This window comes from Megalobrama amblycephala, linkage group LG1 (genome assembly GCF_018812025.1).
Source record: "Megalobrama amblycephala isolate DHTTF-2021 linkage group LG1, ASM1881202v1, whole genome shotgun sequence".
Lineage (NCBI taxonomy): Eukaryota > Metazoa > Chordata > Actinopteri > Cypriniformes > Xenocyprididae > Megalobrama > Megalobrama amblycephala.
In genome coordinates this window covers 20116638-20139186 of record NC_063044.1, presented here as the reverse complement: position 1 = coordinate 20139186, position 22549 = coordinate 20116638, and the positions used below count along the sequence as shown (strand labels likewise).

Here is a 22549-nt window from a genome sequence, read left to right as displayed (position 1 = left end):
CATTGACAGAGTATTTTGAGTCTCTTTCACACTGATAAGAAAAAACCACGGTGGTATCGCCGGCGATACCCTCAGACCTCAGAGTGTTAAGCAGAACCCCTCATACTGGCGTGTAGTGAACAGGCCTGAATCAACTAATGATTCTGATGTTGAACAGTTCCTCAATGTGCTTTCTGGTCTTAACAGATGGAGAGGTGATGAGATGCCTGACATCATAGGAACTGCCAAACTGGTTCAAGCAGTCACGCTGCTGCCTAAGCGGGAACACCTGGTGTGGGCCAAGTTACCTCCTACAACACCTATTTCTGAGGGCAGCGCGGTGTTGATTGAACCAACCAAGTCGCCAACCCATAAAAAAGATATCATTGTGGGACGTGTGGTGGTTTCCATGACCACTGATAGATGGGTACCAGTAAGAATGCTCAACCCGTATGACAAGCCTATCACTTTGAAGAAAAATTCTAAAGTTGTCAATGTTTCTCCTTGTGTGGCATTGGAAGATTTGGAATTGGATTCTGAGCGACCCTTTACAACTGTGAAAACACAGAGTCAGTCTCTGCATGATGATCCACCTGAACCAGACATCCAGGACATTCTGCAGAAGATGGGATTGAGTGACTTAGACATTGACTCTTGTGAAGTGTCACCTCAATGGAAAGGCCAGTTATTGCACTTGGTCCAGAAGTTTGAACATGTATTCTCTAAGCACAAGCTAGACTGTGGGAGAGCGAAAGACTTTGTGCATCGCATCCATCTGTCTGACAACTGCCCTTTCCGTTTACCTTATTGGCGTGTGCCTCCAGGGCATTATCAGAAGCTACGCCAAGTATTATCAGAGATGGAAGAACGAGACATCATCCGTAAATCCAGCAGTGAGTGGGCCTCTCCCTTAGTTCTTGTGTGGAAGAAGAGTGGTGACCTCCGCATCTGTGTTGATTATCGCTGGTTGAATTCACGCACGATAAAGGACGCACACCCTCTTCCTCATCAAGCCGATTGTCTTGCTGCCCTGGGAGGGAATGCTTTGTTCAGCGCGATGGACCTCACATCTGGCTTCTACAACATCTCCATGTGTGAGGAAGACAAAAGACTTACAGCCTTTACCACACCTCTAGGTCTCTATGAGTTCAATCGTCTTCCACAGGGGCTATGCAACAGCCCAGCGAGTTTCATGCAGCTTATGATGAATATATTTGGAGACCAAAACTTCCTTACTCTGCTGTGCTACTTGGATGATCTTCTAGTGGTGGCTCCCAGTGAACAAAAAGCCCTGGAAAGGTTGGAGATGGTCTTTGACAGATTGAGTACTCATGGGTTGAAGCTGGCACCTAAGAAATGTTACTTCCTGAGACGGAGTGTCAGATTTCTCGGCCATGTCGTGAATGAGCATGGAGTTGCGACCGATCCCGACAAAATTGCAGCCATTACTGCCGTCACCGAACAGAACTTCATGATGGATGATGGAGTGTCACCTTCACCAAGAAAGATCAAATCCTTTTTGGGTATGGTCATGTATTACCAACGGTTCATCCCTAACTGTTCCAGTATTGCCAAACCACTCTTCACTTTAACTGCCACAGCCAAAGGAAAAAAGGGCTACTCAAGAGGAGGCACTATCTTCAGGAAACTCAGCCCGTCAGACTGGACTAGAGAGTGCATTCAATCCTTTGAACAGCTCAAGTCAGCTCTTCTGAACTCTGTAGTGTTAGCTCACCCTGACTTCACCCAGCCATTCATTCTTTCTACGGATGCCTCTTTGGATGGTATAGGGGCAGTATTATCACAAATACCCGAAGGGGAATCTACGGCACGACCTGTCGCCTTTGCTAGTAAGGCACTCACACGGGCTCAGTCCAACTACCCCGTGCACCGTCTTGAGTTTCTAGCATTGAAATGGTCCGTCTGTGATAAATTTAGCCATTGGCTAAAGGGACATCCTTTTACAGTCTGGACGGACAATAATCCGTTGACTTATATCCTAACAAAGCCGAAACTAGACGCGTGCGAACAGAGGTGGGTGGCTAAGTTGGCCCCGTACACCTTCGACATCAAGTATATACCTGGTGCCAAAAATGTGGTCGCCGACGCATTGAGCCGTCAGCCATTTGTCCCCAGCCGTGTGAGTCAGAGACTAGTGGCGGAGCCCTACAACCATCTGCTCGAACAGTCTGAACAGATAAGAGAGGAGACAGTTCAGAATTCCTTTAGGTTCAGCGCAAACTGCCAGTGTGTTGGACATCCTTTGGATCAGTGTTCCTTGTCCTCTGATCAAGTTTCTGCTGTCTTGGAAGCTCATGCACAGTGGGAAGTGGGAGCATGGAATAGAGTTATATCTTGGCTTGCTCAAGAAATCCAACAGACATTACCAGTTGGTCAGAACCCCTTACCTGTCTACTCACTGAAAGAGCTTCAAGAGAAGCAGGAAGGTGATCATGTGCTTTCAAGAGTTCTCTTCTATGTGTGTCGAGGTAGGAGACCGTCTCGTAGAGAAAGAGCTAAAGAACCTTATAAGGCTCTGAGGCTACTGAAGCAATGGGACAGACTAAAGCTGTTGGATGGTATATTGTACCGCATCTGCAAGGACCCAGTGACTAAGTTTACACGTCACCAATTCATTGTCCCTGATTCGCTGGTCAGTGTAGTCCTGTGTGGCATCCACGACGAGGCAGGCCATCAAGACCAAGGAAGAACGTTGTCTTTGGCAAGACAGAGATTTTCATGGGTCGGTATGGAGAGTGACACCCGGGAGTATGTAAGATGCTGTCAACGTTGTGTGGTCAGCAAAACCCCTGAACCAGAGGGAAGAGCCCCGTTAGAAAGCATTAGAACCACCAGCCCATTAGAATTAGTGTGTGTTGACTTCTGGTGTGCTGAGGATTCTTCTGGCAAAAGTGTCAATGTATTAGTCAATGTATTAGTGGTAACAGACCACTTCACGAAAATGGCGAATGCTTTCCTGTGCAAGAACCAGTCAGCAGCTCAAGTCGCTCGTCACTTATGGGATAAGTTCTTTTGTGTCTATGGATTTCCACAAAGAATTCACTCAGACCAAGGAGCGAACTTTGAGAGCAGGTTGATCAAGGAACTTTTGCAAATTGCTGGCGTACAGAAGTCACGAACCACAGCTTATCACCCGATGGGCAACGGCCAAGTCGAGAGGTTCAATCGCACCTTGGGTAATATGATCAGGGCGTTGCCTCCGAGAACCAAACAAGACTGGCCGCAAATGGTGCAAACCTTGACTTTCGCTTACAACTGTACTGTACACGAGTCAACCGGCTTTGCCCCGTTTTTCCTCATGTACGGTCGGATTCCCAGACTGCCTGTCGATTTGATGTTCCAGAGCGTGGATCGGGATAACAATGTCACAGACTATGACCAATATGTCAGAAAAATGAGGGACGATCTCAAAGAAGCTATGTTACTTGCACAGGCCAACAATCTTTACAATAAAGACGTCAAAGGCCGTGATATTGAGGAGGGCGATTATGTGTTGCTCGCCAACAAAGGAGAGCGTGGGCGATGCAAGCTAGCTGACAAATGGGACTCAACCTTGCATGTTGTGGTATCTGTGGATACAAGGTGTCATACCTACCGTGTGAGGAGCACTCGGACCAATCAGGAGAAGGTGGTTCACAGAAACTTGCTCCTACGAGCCAACTTCTTACCTGTCGATGAGAGAGAAGACTGTGTAGAACCAGCCTTCGACGACTCCAAGTCAGGCTGTGAAACTGAGTCAGAGATTGACACTACTCTAAATGAATTTGAGGATGCTGGTAACGAAATTGTTGAGTCAGCTCATTCCCCAGCTTGTCCATTAAGCTCATCAGTAGAAGAGGAAACCTGGGAACCCAGTTCTAGAACAGGACTAGAGCATGTCCCAGATGGATCAGTTCTCGTATGTGAGAATCGGGAAAATGTTCAGAACTCTGAGCCTGACCTTTCTACTGTGGATGTGGAGGAAGTTGATCGTGACATAGAAGAGGCCATGCCGCCTGATGGAGTCTCTGGAGAGATTGTTCAGCCTTTAACCGAAACAACCCACCAAGTCAGAACTAGGGCTGGCAGATTTGTAAAACCAGTTAATAGACTGATTCAAATTATGACCCAGAAAACCCTCCTACGTAGCCCTTCGCTCAGCCTTCTCAGGTCAAAAGCTTCCTAAGTGTGAGATGAAAATTTCCTATCAGTTGTTATTCATCTGGGGTATAATATAAGTGGTGATCAATTCAAGTATCTTTGTAGTAGTGTTTATGCCACTTCTTTTGCAGGCAAACACTTGAGAGTCTGGCCAACTTTCTTTTGTCGCTCTCCCAGTTTGTTGGGTAACATGTATGTTGCGTACAGGTACTGTAATTTTGTCAGTGTGATCACATCCCCAGTGTCATTGAGTCACTAGTTTTAGACTAGTTTTGTGAAGTTCAGGGGGGTGAATGTAGCCTGTTGAGAAAAGATTATTTTATTTTATTTGATCATATTTTATTTTTATGCAGTGAACTTCCCAAAACTATTTTTCTAATTATTTTAAGTCAATTAATTTCACTGAGTGTTGGATTCCTGCACGGGTCATGTATTGTTGTGAGTGGGAACCATGCATTGTAGTGTTTGTTCGTATGGGACGCTTGTCTGTGTTGCGCACTATTCCTATTGGGAGTACGTGAGTTGCGTCAGCCTCAGAGCGCGAGTGGACGCTGACGAGGCAGGACGCATTTTTTCTCTCTCCCTTCTTCCAGTCATAGTTGTGTTAACGGAAGAATTTAGCGCAACTGATGTTTCTCTGATCAAGTGTCCCATGTTTTCCAGATCAATAAATACTGTTTCGGAGCTGGCCTGTTGTCTCCAGAGTAAAATTCATTATGTGCAGAATCAGATCTGCTACACACGCGAAGCACAACGTCGAAGATGCGCTCACTGCCTTTCTGTGTTTGTTTGACGATGGCATGTTGAAACACATCAGGGACTGCACTGTGGCTGAGGCAAATCAGCACCGTGGTGACAGCTCATGGGACCTGACAGTGGCTGAACTGAAAGCCTTCATAGCTCTGTTATATATCCGTGGAGCACAGGGTGCGAAGAACATGGATTTGGGGAGCCTTTGGTCGGAGAAATGGGGCTTCCCGTTTTTCAAAGAAACCATAGCCAGAAATCGCTTCAGGGAGATAATGAGATTCCTGCGGTTCGATAAAAAAGAAACCCGATGTGTGCGTCTGCAGGATGACAGGTTTGCCCTGGTATCGGCCACTTGGAACAAGTTTATTCAGAACAGCATAGCCTGTTACAAGCCCGGTGCCGACATAACCATAGATGAGCAGCTGTTCCCCACCAAGGCCCGGTGCAGATTTCTTCAGTACATGGGGAATAAGCCTGATAAATTTGGCATCAAATTTTGGCTGGCTGCTGATGTCCGTTCGAAATACATGCTGAATGGGGCTCCGTTTCTGGGTAAAGAAGAGGCACGGAGCAGAGGTCAGCTCGTGGGAGAGAGTGTGGTGCTGAAACTGGCGGAGCCATTCTTGGGTAAGGGAAGAAATATTACAACGGATAATTTCTTCACTTCACTGAAACTGGCCACCGCCTTACAGGCCAAGAAGACCAGCCTGGTTGGCACTATGGGAAAAAGTAAGCGCGAGTTGCCCCCCTCCGCAAAAGAGCAAGCGCTGTTGTGTAACATAAAAGTGCTAAAATGTGCAGATGTGATGCTCACGATATATACCAGGGAAAGCCGAGGAAGAATGTGTGCATTTTGAGCTCCGTGCACACAAGCGTGGGCATCACTGATGGGCCGAAAGCAAAGCCGGAATCTGTGACCTATTACAACAACACCAAGTATGGGGTGGATGTCCTAGATCAGATGGCACGGGCATACTCTGTGAAAGGCGGTACGCGTAGATGGCCAGTGGCTGTGTTTTACAACATCCTCGACCTCGCTGGAATCAATGCCCACATCCTCTTCAAGGAGTGCACCAGCAGCAATATTGCCCGGAGGAAGTTCCTGCTGCGACTGGCAGAGGAGCTGAGAGCGGAGTTCATGGAGGGAAAAAGGGCAGCATCGCAGTTGACACAAGGTCCCAACCAAAAGAAAAATCAACCCCCACAACTGACACCAAAACGGAGACAGTGCCAGGTGTGGAGAATCCGCAAACAAAATAAAACGCACGACACCTGCTACAAATGCCACAAACCTGTGTGTGGAAATTGTGCGAGAAGAACAGAAGTAACTTGTGTTGACTGTGAATCTTAAATAGCCGAGCACGATATAGATATATCTATTTAATATAAAATTTGTAGCGTAATTGTTTTATGGTTCCAAACTTCGTTCGTGACTCTTTTTAACTTTAGAGCTGCTTGTTTCCAGCTTATGTTCTGTGTTATAATGTATCATAAATGTTGTAAAAAAAAAAAAAATCATAATCACATAGATCATTTTAAATGTTATTTTGTTGTTCTGAGTTATGTAAAATAAATACAGAGAAATACTGAATATGCAATAATTACATTTTACTATGAAATGGTGTGAATATTTCTAAATTTATAATTATCATTTTTAACTAAATAAAAAATGTACATGTTGGTGTTATTTGTTTTTTAAAAGATATCCTAACAAAATTAATACATTAATCTCTCAATTGGGCAATTTATTTAGAGATTATAGAGTTTATAATATAGCGGTCAAAATGACCGCTCATGGCTGTTCTAGTAGTTTTGGAATTCTGGCGCTTCTAGTGTTAAACGCAAAATTCTCTGACTGAAACTCCCTGACTTGTCCATCCAGATAGATTATCCTCTGATTTTACTGTTATTTTTATTCTTATGTATTTGTTTCTTATTTAGGTAAATCGCTTTGAATTACCATTGTGTGTGAAATGTGCTATATAAATAAAATGGCCTTGCCTAAACAACAACGGTGCGTTACAAACGGGATATATCACCCTGTGAATGGCACTTCAGAGTGAAACTATCATGGCCGCCATATTGAAGGGTCGTTCAACCCGAAGTGCTCAAAACCGGACACTTCAAAAGGACCTTCAGAATAAAGGATTTACAACTGATGGACACTTCAGGCCCCCATGATCCTTTGCTCAGAGTTTGATTTTTTACCTATAAATGTATGTATAGTATTTTTCTATACTACTGTAATATTTATGAGTTAGATTTGATACATTATTGTGGCCAAAATGACATTGTAAACAGAAACACAATCTACTTGATTATCTCATTAAGATGATGCAGAAGTGCGTTCCAAAAAGAGTTTTTTGACCACTACACCTTTCATCCCGTCGAAGCGCTCACTCCGGAGGGTAAACCCTTTGAAGGGATTAGGGCATAGGGATGAGCGCATCACATGTTCAGTCTACAGCAGGGGTTCCCAAACTCATTCCTGGAGCCTCCCCGGCTCCCCGGTGTACTATATTGATGTTTCCTTGTTCCAAATGCTGTAACTTTTGATTGATTTATAATCAGATTTGATCCAGATGTAGAGGAACTTCCTTCCTGAGTTATTACATGTCAAATAACAAAGATATGTACAATTATAATAAAATTATATATAGTTGCTTGTTTTTATCAGCAGTTTCTCAGCATGAGAATGTCCAAATGTAATATAACAGTTTTTTAGAGGAAATATTTCTATCAAACGATATTGATCTTTTGACTCTTGACTTCTTGCTATAGTTTTGGAGTTATGAGTGTTTACTTTTGTGTGTCACTGAAAAACAACTCTAGAAATGCCTTCAGGGCTTAAAGGGTTAAAGAGTTAAGAGCTATTATTATTGAGGAGAAATAGAGCAGCTCTGCTATTGTACTAAACCACTGTTAGTGATGTTGCTGATGCTGAAATAGATCAGCCATTAACTATCATTTGTGTCAAATCCCAACGGACGCAGTGGATCAACACAGGAGACAGGAGACGACGGGATTTCTTCATTCTGCTGATCTGAATCACATTCATGATCATTCATACTGTCATCAGTTCACATCAGTCATTCACAAACCAGCTCAGGATTAAATGAGTCTCAAATGTGCTTTTATTCAATCTGATGAACAATTTACAACATGAATATTAAAGCAACTTTATTACTCTGTTTATTACAGATTCAGAACAGTGTGTGTGTCTGATCTAGATGTGTAACTTCTAGATGACAATGAAAAACATGCATTAAAAATTAATTAATACAAATGTGATGAAGTGAGATTTGAGTGTGTGAAGATCAGAAAGAGGATTTACAGAGTGTCTCTCTATCCTTTAATATCACACAGAGACACTGAGGAGAAATAAACGGTAAATCCAGCATAGAGGGGTTCAGTGAATGTGGTGTTGAATGTGTGTAAGCCTGTGAGTGTGTGTGTGTCAGAGACGCTGTAGAAGGACAGAGTGCCGGCCGACACATCCACATACACTCCTACTCTCTTAGAGGATGAATGGACAGCAGGTATTTTAGTGTAGTTCTTATTGTGACAGACAGAGAATCCTCCAGCAGAGCAGTCTAGAATCCAGGATTTGTCATTCCTTCCAAACATACAGTCATCAATCATTCCTTTCCTGCTGATTCCTTTACATGTCACTGATATTCCAGCATAATCTCCGCTCCATTCAGCCTCCCAGGAACAGCGTCCAGTCAGTCTCTCTCTACACAGAACCTGAGGACGCTGATCAAACCTCTCTGGATGATCAGGATACGGCTGATCCTCTTCCACACGCGTCACCTTCCTGTTCCCATCAGACAGAACGAGTTCAGTGTTTGCTGTGTTTGGATCCAGTGTGAGATCACAGGCATCTGAACACAAGAAGAGAGAAACATCAAGAACAACAACAGTGAAGATGTGTGTGTGTGTGTGTGTGTTTACAGCTTTGACAAAATGTCTTCCAGATTCACAAATGTCCTCACTAATCCAGTGAAAGAGACTAGAGATTCAGACCTCACTAGCAGTGCCAGTCCTAGACTTCTGGAGCCCTAAACACAACTGTGTGGAAAAGCTGTCAGGCCTGAAACAGAGCAGACTAGTGTTGTCAAAAGTACTAAAGCGACACTTAAATGTGAAGCGTAATGATAGCAGCTTCTGCAGTAGCGGCTCGGTTCATTCCTGCTGACAGACGATCCTGTGTGTGTTTGTGTGTGTGAAGAGCCTCGGCGCTTTCTATTTACTGTGTGTTTCTGCAGTGTTGATCACTGCAGCCAATCACAGACATGTTTGTTGATCATGTGATCACAACGGCCAATCAGAGGCGTTTAGTCAGAATCAGCTCAGTCCTCCAGAGTTTGTTCAGCATGAGCTCTGCACTCTCCAATGGTTTCTCTGTAACCAACAATAAGAGATTGATTGTGCAGTAGAGACAGATCTGCAGTATTAATTTTGGCAGCCATTTTTGATTTAGTCTTAGTCTTTATCTTCAAATGAAAATGCACCTTAGTCTTAGTCTCATTTTAGTCTTTCATATTTTAGTCTAGTTTTAGCTAATGAAAAGTCATCACATTTTTGTCAAGTCTTAGTCATTACTTTTAGTCAAACTACAGTTACCAACATTAATTTTGATAGCTATTTTATATGTAGTCTTTAAAAATAGTCGTAATTTTTCTCTTTCAACCAATTCATTTAAGCTTATGAAAAATCTGAATCAAGGTAACAGGCTGTATTGACATTACACTCTTAGCAGCAGCTGGTGCAATTGTATATATCCTCTTTCAGTGGTTCTCAAACTTTCTAGAGTGTCATACCCCCTGAGGGATTTAACATCCTTCTGTGTACCTTCTCTTTTCCACTTAGACTGCAGTTACACATTTCCATTAAGGGACAATATTTGCCTTCTTAAAACAATTTTTCCAGTGCATTTTTTTACCTTTATAAATACCTTTGTAAAATAAATAATGCCTTAAATTTTAAAAAAAATGCAATAAATATAATGATGATAAAAAACAAAGTGATACTTTTAAATATAACATTAAAACCGCCAAAAGGTGGCGGTAAGTCATTGTTTTTATGAATGAATCATCGAGTCATTCATTCTTTCAGTATCAAAGCAAGCGGCTGTATTTATGAATTAATCATTGAATCATTGACGATTCGTTCAAAGCTGCAGATTCATTCACGAAACAGCTTGTGTGCTGCAGTTCTGCTGTGGCTTTCGTTGAAAAATACTGACAATACTGTTTAAAATGTACATCACTTAATATTACCCTTTTGTTTGTTGAACTGTTGTATAAAATCAATATTCGGGATAATATAATATAATATATTCGGGCAATATTCTTGCTGGTATAATATGATCAACATTAAAAACAGTAACTCGCAGAAGGGTATGTTCTTGTATGGAAGAGAGTTTTAATCTTAAATCTACATAGTTGTTTTTCATGCTAGTAAATGCTAAATCCCCACTTTTACAAAGGTAACGTTATATTGTCGAGAACAGCACTAATGTAGCGATGCTGGCTTGTGTGGATGCAGTCAGTTTTGACCGCGAAAAATTAGGTAATTTGATTGAATGTCATGTATATACGACATTTTACCAGCTAGAAATACATGTTCAGTTTTCATGTTATTTTAAGGTGGTGTAGAATAAAATGAACGGCACTTTTCGTGTACGTCATCAAACAAACAGCCCAATATAGACACTTTAATTTAAGGGTGTTTTCACACCTATGGATCGTTTGTTTTGTTCCGAAACAGGGACTAAATTTGTTACAATGTTGCATTTTCTTCTTGGTTCGGTTCGCTTTCACACAGCAACATTTAAAAGCGTACCAAAATGCGTTTAGGCAAGTTACATGCGAGTACAACTCTGCCCTACAAAGCAAAAAGGCAGTAACTACGCAGAGTGCAGAACTGAGAAAAATGACTTAAAAGTTATCCTGTCATCCAGCCTAAGTAGTTGTAGGTAGATTATTGGACATGTTGCTGTTATGTTACTCCAAAACGACACACATTTCAGATAAGATGTTTTGTCACATAACAAAGGATGCCTTGAATGTCATGAAAACTGTGTCAGATTGCTTTCACATCTCAAACGAACCGCTCCAGAGTTCGTTTGAAAGCGTACCGAGACCACCTCTTCAAGCAGGTCTTGGTACGCTTGTTTAGTCGGCTTTTGGTGTGCACAAACTCTAGTAGTAGATTCAACCAAACTAAATGAGGCAGGTGTGAAAGCACCCTAAGTAGAAAATCTCAGATGAAGAGTACTGTGCCCGGTTGCATAAAGCACCTTAAGTGTAATTTCCCCTTAAGATCGCCCTTATGTTTCCCTTAAGGGTGTTGCAGAAAATAACCGTTAAGTATTACTTAAGGGTTTATTTAGGTGAAACGTCATAAACCCTAAGAATTATGTATTTTTCACTTAAGTAATCCCTTAAAAAAACGTAAGTGTTGCATAAAGCCCCTTAACCGTAGTATAACGTATAACATAAGGTTAGGAAAACTTCACCTTAAGTGTTACACGGAGTGAGCAGGTTCAATCCAAGTCTTCTAACGAGACACGACCAACCGCTTTATATGATAAACAAATTGTATTTTTGCGGTTTATTCACATAAACATTGATGAGATCACATATGTAGCACATATCTTATATGGTCAACGGAAGCACAAACGTGCGCGCATCACATGCAAAAACAAACCTCATTGGTTCTTGCGCGCACATTTGAGCTTCTGACACAGCCGTGATCATATGGATGTTTGTCAATAAATGGACATAAATGATGAGAGAATATTAAAAATATCTTTGTTATATCTATTTGTTATCCAAAGATGAATGAAAGTCTTATGGGTTTGGAACGACATGAGGGTGAGTGAATGACGGCAGAAATCTCAATTTTGAGTAAACTATCAATTTGAGTTTCTCGTCTGGTCGTTCTCTTTCATATTTGGTTTTCTTTTTTGTTTTCCTTATCCATCTTATGTTGTTTTCTGTGAAAACTTACCACGATATGTTTTTTTTTTTTCAACTTAATTTTTATTTTCCTTTTTTTTTTTTCTTTTAAGAACAAACTTACATGCATCCTGTGTGTAACATACATCATACATGTCTGTTTTTACATTTTTTTTTCCAGGTCCACCTAATCACCAACCATAAACATAAAACATATTTAACAAACATTATACAGCAAAAATCTTCACAGGAAATACATAAAAGAAAAAAAAAGAAAAAAAAGAAAAGAAAAAATAAATAAAAAATTAACAAAACAACAACAACAACAACAACAACAAAACACCAAAATAGGAAACCATTAACAAAACTATATAACTAAATTAATACTTGAATCCAACCAAGGAGGGAGGGACTTTTTATTTATTCGTTTTAATTAATTATAGGTATTACTATTGCTGGGTATATATTACTAGATTTGCCATGCCTGGAAAGCCATCAGTCCCAGTCCAAAGCCATTCCTTCTAACCAGGTTGCCCATCTTTTTTTAAATGATGCATGTTCCAATCTAAGAGTATATGTTATTTTTTCCATAACATATATTTCTTTAATTAAAGATAACCATTTATTACAGGTTGGAGGCTCCCTCTGGAGCCAATTTTTGGTGATACCTTTTTTTGCAGCTACAAAGAGTATTTGGAGTAAATATTTTCCCTCTTTAGATTTCACCTCTTTCATATTGGCCCCAAGAATAGCCATCATGGGGTCTCTATTTAATTTTATAACTAATGCTTTCTCCGCAATATCAAATACTTAATTCCAAAAACCTGTTAATTTAGGACAAGTCCAAAATATATGTGTGTGATTGGCCAGAGCCTCCCCACAGTCTCTCCAGCAATAAGCCGTTTGGTTAAGATTGATCTTGGATACCACTACTGGTGATCTGAAAAAACGGATTGAGCATTTCCAGCTGAATTCTCTCCAATTAACCGAATTTGTTACTTTATGCAAGTCAATAAAAATATTTCTCCAGGCCTCTTCATTTATTTCCTTGTTAAACTCGTTTTCCCATTTGTGCCTGATATGTTCAATATTATCTTTTTTCATATCAGATAGGGCCCGATATAAAGTAGATACCGGTTTACCTGCCTTGTCATTAAGCTGAATTCTTTTAAAATATTGTTCTACTGGTGATAATGGGTTTAGAATTTCTTTTGAATTTGGATGTTTGAGGAGAAAATTTCTTATTTGAAGATATCGGAAAAAATCAGCTCTTGGTAAACCAAATTCTGATTCCAGCTGTTCAAAGGTTTTCAATGTAGTACCAACTAGCAATTGATGAATAAAACGTAAATTGTACAAGTCTCCACCTCTGAAAGCCTGAATCTAGCTGTAGGGGCATAAATTTCTTTAAACATGAGATGTCTGACAAGGCAGAGTCCCCAGTTAAAAGACCAAAACTCCGCTGAACTTCTTTCCATGCTAAAAGAGTAGTCATTGTCCACCTCCCTAAACGGCTATTACAGCTCTTCTCTTCATGAAAAGGAATAGCTGACAATGGCACACATGAGAAATTTGTCTTCTCTATTTCAAGCCATCCTGTATCAGACCTATCAGATATCCACACTGTCATGGCTCTTAACTGACATGCTAACCAATAGTATCTGAAATTTGGTAGAGCCCAGCCTCCTTGAGATTTTTGTAACTGTAGAACCTTGTATCTAACTCTAGGGCGTCTTCCCTGCCAGATAAATCTGGAAGTTAATCTATCCAACAGTGTAAACATGGACCTTGGAGGTGTGAGGGGTAGTACCTGGAATAAAAACATCAATCTGGGAAGGATATTCATTCTAATTGACTCGATTCTTCCGGCCATAGAGAGGGGCAACATTTTATTGTGTATTGTGTATATATCTGGTCTCAAGGGTCCTAAACTGTTTATCCCCAACAAAATGCATCTTTTTCTCTCTGTTTTGTCCTTCTGTCCAAACTGAGCTTTTTGAAGATGCTCTCACGAGTGGATCATTTTGATAAAGCTGTTTTCGTGTTGTGGTGTGACTGTGAAAACTGAGGTATTTGAAGACACTGACACAAGACACTGACACATGACTCATGTTACGTGTACTGTACTGACAGATATCTGTGTTTACACCTGTATTGTGCCTGTTATGAGCTGTTCACTTTCACACTGTTGCTAAAGATACGTTACTTTGTTCACTCTTCATTTCACAGTCCTGCAAACATGACAGAAAATTCACTCACAATTGCTGTCCTGCGGCGAAACATGAGCCAGACATGAAAACGGGTCAGGGGTGAAAAAGGTGAGAAGGATATTACCCCTCTAGGGGGGTCCGGGGGCATGCTACCCCGGTAGAAAAATGTAAATATTCCATATTTTAAAGCATCAATCTGATGCATTTTGAGATGCTTTTTTGCCAACCTGGGGAGAGCTGGAGAAACTTAACTTCAGCCATGAGTCAAAAATTATTACTCCTTACTAAGTATTATGCAAGCCATTTCATGCCAGCCTGTCACTGGGTCTAACATTTACAGTATATTTGGGGGAAGAACCTAGCGCTATGATTGGTCGAACTCTTCTTCTTTTGCTGTTGCTTGATTTGAGGACTGCGCGTGCACAGAGGCGTCACCAGGTTTTTGCGTAGTTTAGAGTGACAAATCGTACCAGCATACTTTGAAGTCAAAATGCGTATCCGCTACACAAATTGCGTACAGGTTGGCAGGTCTGCTTATTGATAGAACGGTGGACCACTTTACCTTCTGCCTTGTCAGTCCCCTCACCTCAAAATCTACCTCTTCAAAAACGGTAGCGTTAGCTAATAATTTTCCACCAGAGCTTTAGCTAGCTGACTCCATTCATCAAGCTGTAGCTAACGTTAGCTAAGTCTATGTCAACAGAGCTCCTGGGTAACTTAACTTAGATATACCAGAAAATATAAAAATTATTGAAACCATCCAGGGCTCAACGCTAAGGATTTTTTTCTGCTGGCCCAGTTGGGCCAGTGGTTCAAATTTTTACTTGCCCCGCCGAAATTTTCCAGGCCCCACAACAAAATATTAATAAAAGTAAAAGACAAGAAAATGGGCATATAAAATAAGCATAGTTATTGTTTTCATTGTTTTTGATACATTTAACCTCAATAAATACGGTTATGACACCAAAAGTTACTAGATTAAATATTTTAAATATTGTTAGACAAATAAACAGTAAGTAGTAAAATAGTAACAAATAATCAAATTACGAGTAATAGCACAAATAAATACAACAGAACAAACATATAAATTAAATAAATGGTGCTTTTCAAGTTTTTCATGTAGGTTTAAACAGAAGATTTTCAGGTACAGAAATTGTAATCTAATGTATAACTTGTAAGGAACCCCGCATCGGCCCAAAAACGGAATCCGACACGCCCGGGCGAAGGTTAACACGTGTATGTCTTTTCAGCGTCTCTATTAAGTTCACTTAATTTCACTCGTTTAATCTGACTACAATTTTAAATGATTCTTATTCTTAGGTTGTGCTTCCAATTAGAAATTACTCATTAGTTATGCATTAATTTAGATATTCAATTATTATGATTATCTTATATCTTCAATTATTTTGTTCACTGCAGTCCCGGTATCGCTTTAGAAGAGTCACTTCGGCCGACCGAGTCCTCTTCCCGGACACAAACTCGTCAATTCTGACCTTAAACATTGGATGCAGGGTAAATATCTACCTTTAAGTCAGTCGCGCTCTGCTTACTCATAACAAAAAGCATAGTTTTTTATATATTTACAAAAACTGCAACTTATTTAAGGCAGTGATAGTCAGAAATCGACTGCCCGACTTAATTGACGTGCCCCATGCTCCATCTATTAAACCTTTCGTATGAACAATCCTGAAAACAGATTTGAGGTAATACCTTCGCTTTGATCTACTAGAAATAATGGATTAAGAATAATACAGAATCAACCAAATATAACATTTTATTTGTCAAGTAAAAATATATCATGCCAATTACATTACAATTAGACAATTAGAAGCCAATTCAGAAATAATAAATGCATAACATCAGTTGAAATGCATATACACGCAGTGGTGGACTAGTGTTTGAAGACACTTGTCCATCACTGCGTGGGGGTCTCTGATTACAGAAAAATCCCCCCTGACTGCTTTGCAATTTACCTTATATACAGACCAAACAAAAGGGTTATAAATATTTACTACACCAACACCTGTTTTGGGGGGAGAGGAGTGGATTTTCACAATATGCACCACCCAAAGATAGGACAGAATTTTCCTTAGTTTTCCATCTTCTTCATAATACTAGTGACTGCTGTGAAATTGAGACCATTTTACCAATCGCATTGAGACATTTAAAATGATACCAAATATGAAAAGGGAAAAACAATAGATACACATGTTACATTATACGCTTTGAATAACTTTCAGTCAGGGGGAAGGGAAGGTGTGAAGGTGTGTTTGTGTGTGTGTGTGTGTGTGTGGTGGGGGGAGGCGTTGTCCTTTTGGGGTTAGGGCAAGGCGTTGCCCCTTGCTATTTCTCTGAGAACTTCTTCTCTAGGCGAGTTTTATTGCTTTATTGCAGGATGCTTGATCTCAGTTTTTGTTTAGCAGGAAAATCAAGCCTTACAAACTATAGAATAGATAACTTTATTAAAGTTAATCAAGAGCAGTTACAGATGCATAAAAATGTTTTAATGTTCAAAATATAAAACGTTAAATACCGTTATTTGAAATGTGAAATTAAACCCGCCAGTAGGTGGCAGCGAATCACTGTTAATGAGCGAATCATTGAGATTCAACCGATTCTTTCAGGAAGTGTTGCTCAAAGACGCAAAACAATTCTGTGGACTTTGGAACTATTTTCGTTGGCGAAATACAGCGAAACAGACAATTTGGTGTCTAAAATGTAAGTCACTTGATATTAAGTTCTTGTTCATTAAACTGTACGCTGAATAAAATCAATATCACATTTGTAATCATGCTAATATTTGAAGAAAAACGGAGCTCTTTGTGTAATATTGATATACTATATTAAATTATATATGAAATATATACAGTGGCATTTTTGCCCCTTATCTTGAATTTTGGGGGCATTTTAAAGGCATTTTAATAGACTAAATCACGCAGTGAAAGCGTACCCTTTAATATGCGCACACACTACTCTAACCTACTAGAGATAGCCCCCTGTGATGTTTGTTTGGGGCATAAAATATATTATTAACCTGATAGAAAAACAATTAAAGTCTATGAGATGAGCTCAGTAATATAGCCAAACAACTGTGTGTTTTTAATCTACTGTGTGCGTTTTAATCTTCTCCTACCCTGTAGAACTGAAAATTAAAATCCCTTTACATCTGGAAAGAAATTCCTCACATCAGCAACCTTTCCTAAAGTCTCATCCACAAAATATTTGATCTCATCTAAAGAGTAAACCTGATCACAACCTGGGAAATATCTGACAGATCTGAAACATCAGATAAACACCATCCTCATCCTCAGCATCAATCATTTCATCCTCACCTAATTTTAGTAGTTTTTCTCTAGGCCGACATGAATTTACCTTCCTGACTCTATTCTGATCTTCAGTGCTTCCAGATTCTGTCACTACACAATCCCTGCTTCTCTGGCCATCCCCACAACATCATTTATTTTCAGAGATCTGCATTTCCTTCAACTAGGCCTGTAACTAACCATTATTTTGGTAATCCAGTAATCGTCCGATTATTCTAACGATTACTCGAATAATTCGAGGTTTCAGATATTTAAATACACATAAGTATTAGTGACAATACATTTAGAGTTTGTAAAATATACACTGATGTCTATGGAAGCTGCAGTAATAATCCTGTCCATTATAATTAGACAACGCGTTATATTCATATCAGATACATATTACATACTGTGAGTAAAGCAGGCAACTATAAAGTTTACCCTGTTCTTCTCCCAATTCACTGCATACTTACATCCATCCGTGTATTTTGAAAGCAGTGGATGAATTCACGTGTTGTAAATCCAAAAGATCTATTCTCCTGACCGCGGCGTAAACAAACATGGCGGCGCTCGTCGCGCATATAGCTCAACTACTAACGCATCAGTGAATGCTGAGATATTCTGATAAATAAAATGATCCTGCCAGAAGAATAGTGAAAACTTTATTATGTCTGATTGTCTGTATCACCTCAGTGAGCTTTATTATTTCACACATGTACAGTAAAGTGAATTTAACGTTTCAGATGTTTCATTGTGAATGAGAAGCTTTTGGAAAACACTTGTAAACTCTAGTGTGGACGAGAGTGTGGTGTTTTTATTGTATCTGAATTAATAGTCACGTGTCAAGACATGTCATTACCATCACTGCATGATGTCTGAGTCCAAAACAGTAATTCAATAAATATAAATCTCATGTATTAATAGAAAGATATTTCCACATGACTACTCTAAAGCTGAATCTGTGTATTTTGAAAGAAGTGGATGAATTCACGTTTTGTAAATCTGACAGATCTATTCTCCTAACTGCGGCGTAAACAAACACGGCAGCGCTCGCATATATAGCTCAACTACTAATGTGATCATTATAAAGGTGCTTACACAACAAAACACATTCACTTACACATATGACTTAAATATATAATAGCAATAACACAATAATTATTGATTCAAGTAAAGTATAACAGCAATTAATCGCATGGTTTTATTGAACAAACTGTTAAAATACATAATGTATTGAATTGTACAACTAATGTTCTTTAAGATTCCTAACATGCCTGCAGAGGGCGCCAGCCGCCTGACGATTGTTTTTACACTTTACAGCATGATCTAATCCTTGTTTAATATGGGTTTACAACATTTATTTCAAATGTCCAATTAATCTTTAATATTTGGCCATTTCTTTACAACAGAAATGTTACAACCACTGTAATTTCTTGAACAGGAACATGTGGACTTAAACGAGGGATTAAACTTTTATTTTGAAATCGCAACAAGCAGTTAGCACATTTCACCAAGTAGAAACATGCTGTACAATGTATTCTCCTGCTTTTTTATAGATGACTTACCTTACAAATCTGATTAAAAGTCACACATTGCATTTCCAGGTGAATGTTAAAAGCAATGCAAACTCACAGCATATGCAGAGATGGAGTTTGAGATGCGCCACTCATGTAAATAATAACAGTTAATGTGAAGCTGCATTTACTGTGAACGAGCCGCTCTGAGACGCACATAGATAACCTACACGCATGTAAATAATTACAGCACGTATATATTAAACCTGCAGCAAATACATTTATTTAATTAATTCACAGCCTTTATAAATTCACAATAGCATTATGCTTTATTGATTTTTAAACAGGTTTAATATTGTACAGCCTTAAAAAAACGGTCTAATAATGTGCTTCATGGATTCCGTGGAAAGTGCCACTTCCGGTATTTTACCGGTTACTTGACATGGGCAAATTTAAATTGAGGATTTTTTAAATAATTGAGTATTTGAATTTAATTGATTAACCGTTACAGCCCTACCTTCAACCATTCGCTCATTCTCAAAAAAGTCAACTCCTTGTATTTCCTTACACTCTCAGTAGGAATCTCCTCATCATTCCTTACATTCTCAGTATTAATCACTTGATCTTCATGTGGATTTACTTGCACTTCAGTTTTGATTTCACTCGGGCCTGCCTCAGCTCTAATAGAATATAACCTTACATGCCTGAGAGCACTACATTCAAAAAACCTCATCTCACCTGTGCTAACATATAATATATACGACTTGCATACATGCATCATAACGACACATTAAGAGTCTGTGAGTTTAAAAACATAAATACTTGTTGCCTAAATGTCAGCACATGTTTCAAATACTTGTCGCTAATTGTTCATCTAGTTGTTCATCCTTGAGAAAAACCACCACCGCTTTGTTCATTCAGGACACAGAAACAATATTCTCCTGTCCCACACGTTCGGCCACCTCCAACAGCACATCTTCCACAGACTCTCCTGCATTCATGACTCACCTGATGCTGTGACGGAGCGACAGAGTGTGTGTGTGAGTGTATGTGTGTGTATGCGAGTGTGAGTGTTTGTAGACCTACACTTTCGTAGTCCTGCTGTCATCATGAACTCTCCTCCATGATTCACACTATAAACACACATTAACATAGATCTGCATTATTCACACACATGTTCAGTGTGTCATTGTTAGTGTTTGACATACTTGAGTATCTGCAGTTTATAGTTTGGATCCTCCAGTTTGTGGTTGAGCAGCTGCACTCCTGATTGTCCTGGGTGATTGTAGCTCAGATCCAGCTCTCTCAGGTGTGAGGGGTTTGAACTCAGAGCTAAAGACACATAACCACAGCCTTCCTCTGTCACCATACAGCCAGACAACCTACAAACACACACAGTCAGATCATCTACAGACACACAACAGTCAGATAATCTATAGACACACAACAGTGAGATCATCTACAGACACACACAGTCAGATCATCTACAGACACACACAGTCAGATCATCGACAGACACACACCAGTCAGATCATCGACAGACACACACCAGTCAGATCATCGACAGACACACACCAGTCAGATCATCTACAGACACACACCAGTAAGATCATCTACAGACACACACCAGTCAGATCATCTACAGACACACACCAGTCAGATCATCTACAGACACACACAGTCAGATCATCTACAGACACACAACAGAAAGATCTACAGACACACACAGACGGATCATCTACAGACACACACAGACGGATCATCTACAGACACACACCAGTCAGATCATCTACAGACACACACCAGTCAGATCATCTACAGACACACACCAGTCAGATCATCTACAGACACACACAGATCATCTACAGACACACACAGACGGATCATCTACAGACACACACCAGTCAGATCATCGACAGACGCACACCAGACAGATCATCAACAGACACACAGTCAGTCAGATCATCGACAGACACACAACAGTCAGATCATCTACAGACACACACAGTCAGATCATCTACAGACACACAACAGTCAGATCATCTACAGACACACAACAGTCAGATCATCTACAGACACACAACATCAGATCACAGGTCTGATTCAATGTCCTCAACTGGATTCGTTCTGATACCTGCCGCTACAGTATTTGTTGCTAATTGCATTACTGAAATCCTAGAGCAGGGGTCACCAAACTCAGTCCTGGAGGGCCACTGTCCTGCAGAGTTTGGGGTTGGAGCTAAACTCTTCAGGACAGTGGCCCTACAGGAACGAGTTTGGAGACTTCTGTCCTAGAGCACTCTACTCCTGAACAATGGCATACTCCTGAACAAGCCTTACTGATCTAGCCAAGCTTAACCATTGAAGTCAAGACCCTTCTTTCCTTTATTCTGACCAAGATCAGTAGTCAAGATTCCTTGACAGGATTGAGGAGAAAGCCTTTGTTCTGTGGCCTCACTAATGCTGAAGAGAACCCTTTGAATTTAACTCCTTCGAGTCGGAGGTATCGGCGGCGAAAGAGACTCAAAATACTCTACCAATGCTGCACATACAATTAAGAGTTATACACCATTTTAATCTGTGGAATATCTTTTATTTGTGTACACTCAGAGTAAAAACAAAATGTTGTGCTTTTTGCAAAATAAAGAAAACTAACATGATGCGTGATCTCTTGTCTCCCTCTGAACGAAGTCCAATCTGATAGTTCTCAAAAAATGAAGTGTAACTTAGTGAATACTAATCACAAAAAATTTGACTTATGTCTAAAGAAATGTTGAAATGTCAGGTTTTAAATCGTACGTCAAATCGAAAACAAATATTCTCTGTTTATGTAATCTGTATTAAAACACAGCCATGTCAGATGCCCGTAATTCAGATCATTATCCGCTAATGCGGCCACGCCCATGGAGCGAGCGCTATTCAGACGCAAATTCTGAGGCAATACATGTATACATCGTCTCAATCGTGTATTTATTGTCTTGAAAAGTGTTTATCTGTATGTTAAAGCCATGGTTAGTGATCTCTTGAAGCCTCTGTTTGTTCCTGGAATGTTACATGGTATGCCTGTTCTTCTTTAGAGTAATTTGTGGACTAAAGGTGTACAGAGCACCCTCCGGCTGCAAGTATGAATTGAAAACACAGTATCCAGCTCATAGTGATGACAATAAATATTGAATAAATATTACTCCTCTGTATAGAAAATTAACAAACATTAATTAATATGCAGGTCATTACAGTTCATTATGCAAATCTTTTGTCTTCTCAGGTGTGAATCACAGCATTATTCATGATGATTCATGCCTCTTAAAAGTGTCTTACAAAATCTAAATCAATATATTTTTTATATGAACGAGTAGGCAGGATAATTTTTACATAATTTTAAAGCAAAAACTGTAGTCTACAACCTCCAATACCCAGAAGTCTTGTGAACACAAATTTAATATAATTTTTTTTGGGCCTTATTTCAGTGACTTAAGTTTTTTTGTTTTTTCAATAATCATGCATAAACGTTATTCCTTCAAAAATACAAACATGTACATACATGTTCCTCACATTTTATGGTAGCCTAGTTTGTGCTGAATACAGTGTAATGACACTTTTGTCATTAATATGTTTATGAACAACTGAAAAAAGCACAAATCGCAGGGCATGTCAAAACTTCTCCAGGG

General features: G+C 39.7%; 2 protein-coding genes across 2 annotated transcripts in view; both read right to left on the bottom strand.

The window, feature by feature from the left end:
* Positions 1-22549, bottom strand: part of LOC125243939 (gastrula zinc finger protein XlCGF57.1-like) — an 848513-nt gene that overhangs the window by 795716 nt on the left and 30248 nt on the right. The gene's annotated exons all lie outside the window — the stretch shown is intronic.
* The window catches only part of LOC125260627, a 32337-nt gene continuing 17789 nt past the window's right edge, over positions 8002-22549 (bottom strand). The window contains exons 4-6 of the mRNA XM_048179413.1: positions 20090-20263; positions 19968-20014; positions 8002-8774 (exon numbers count right to left, since the gene is read on the bottom strand). Coding sequence (XP_048035370.1) covers positions 8236-8774; positions 19968-20014; positions 20090-20263 — 760 coding nt within the window. The 3' untranslated portion in view covers positions 8002-8235. The remainder of the gene's footprint in view (positions 8775-19967; positions 20015-20089; positions 20264-22549) is intronic.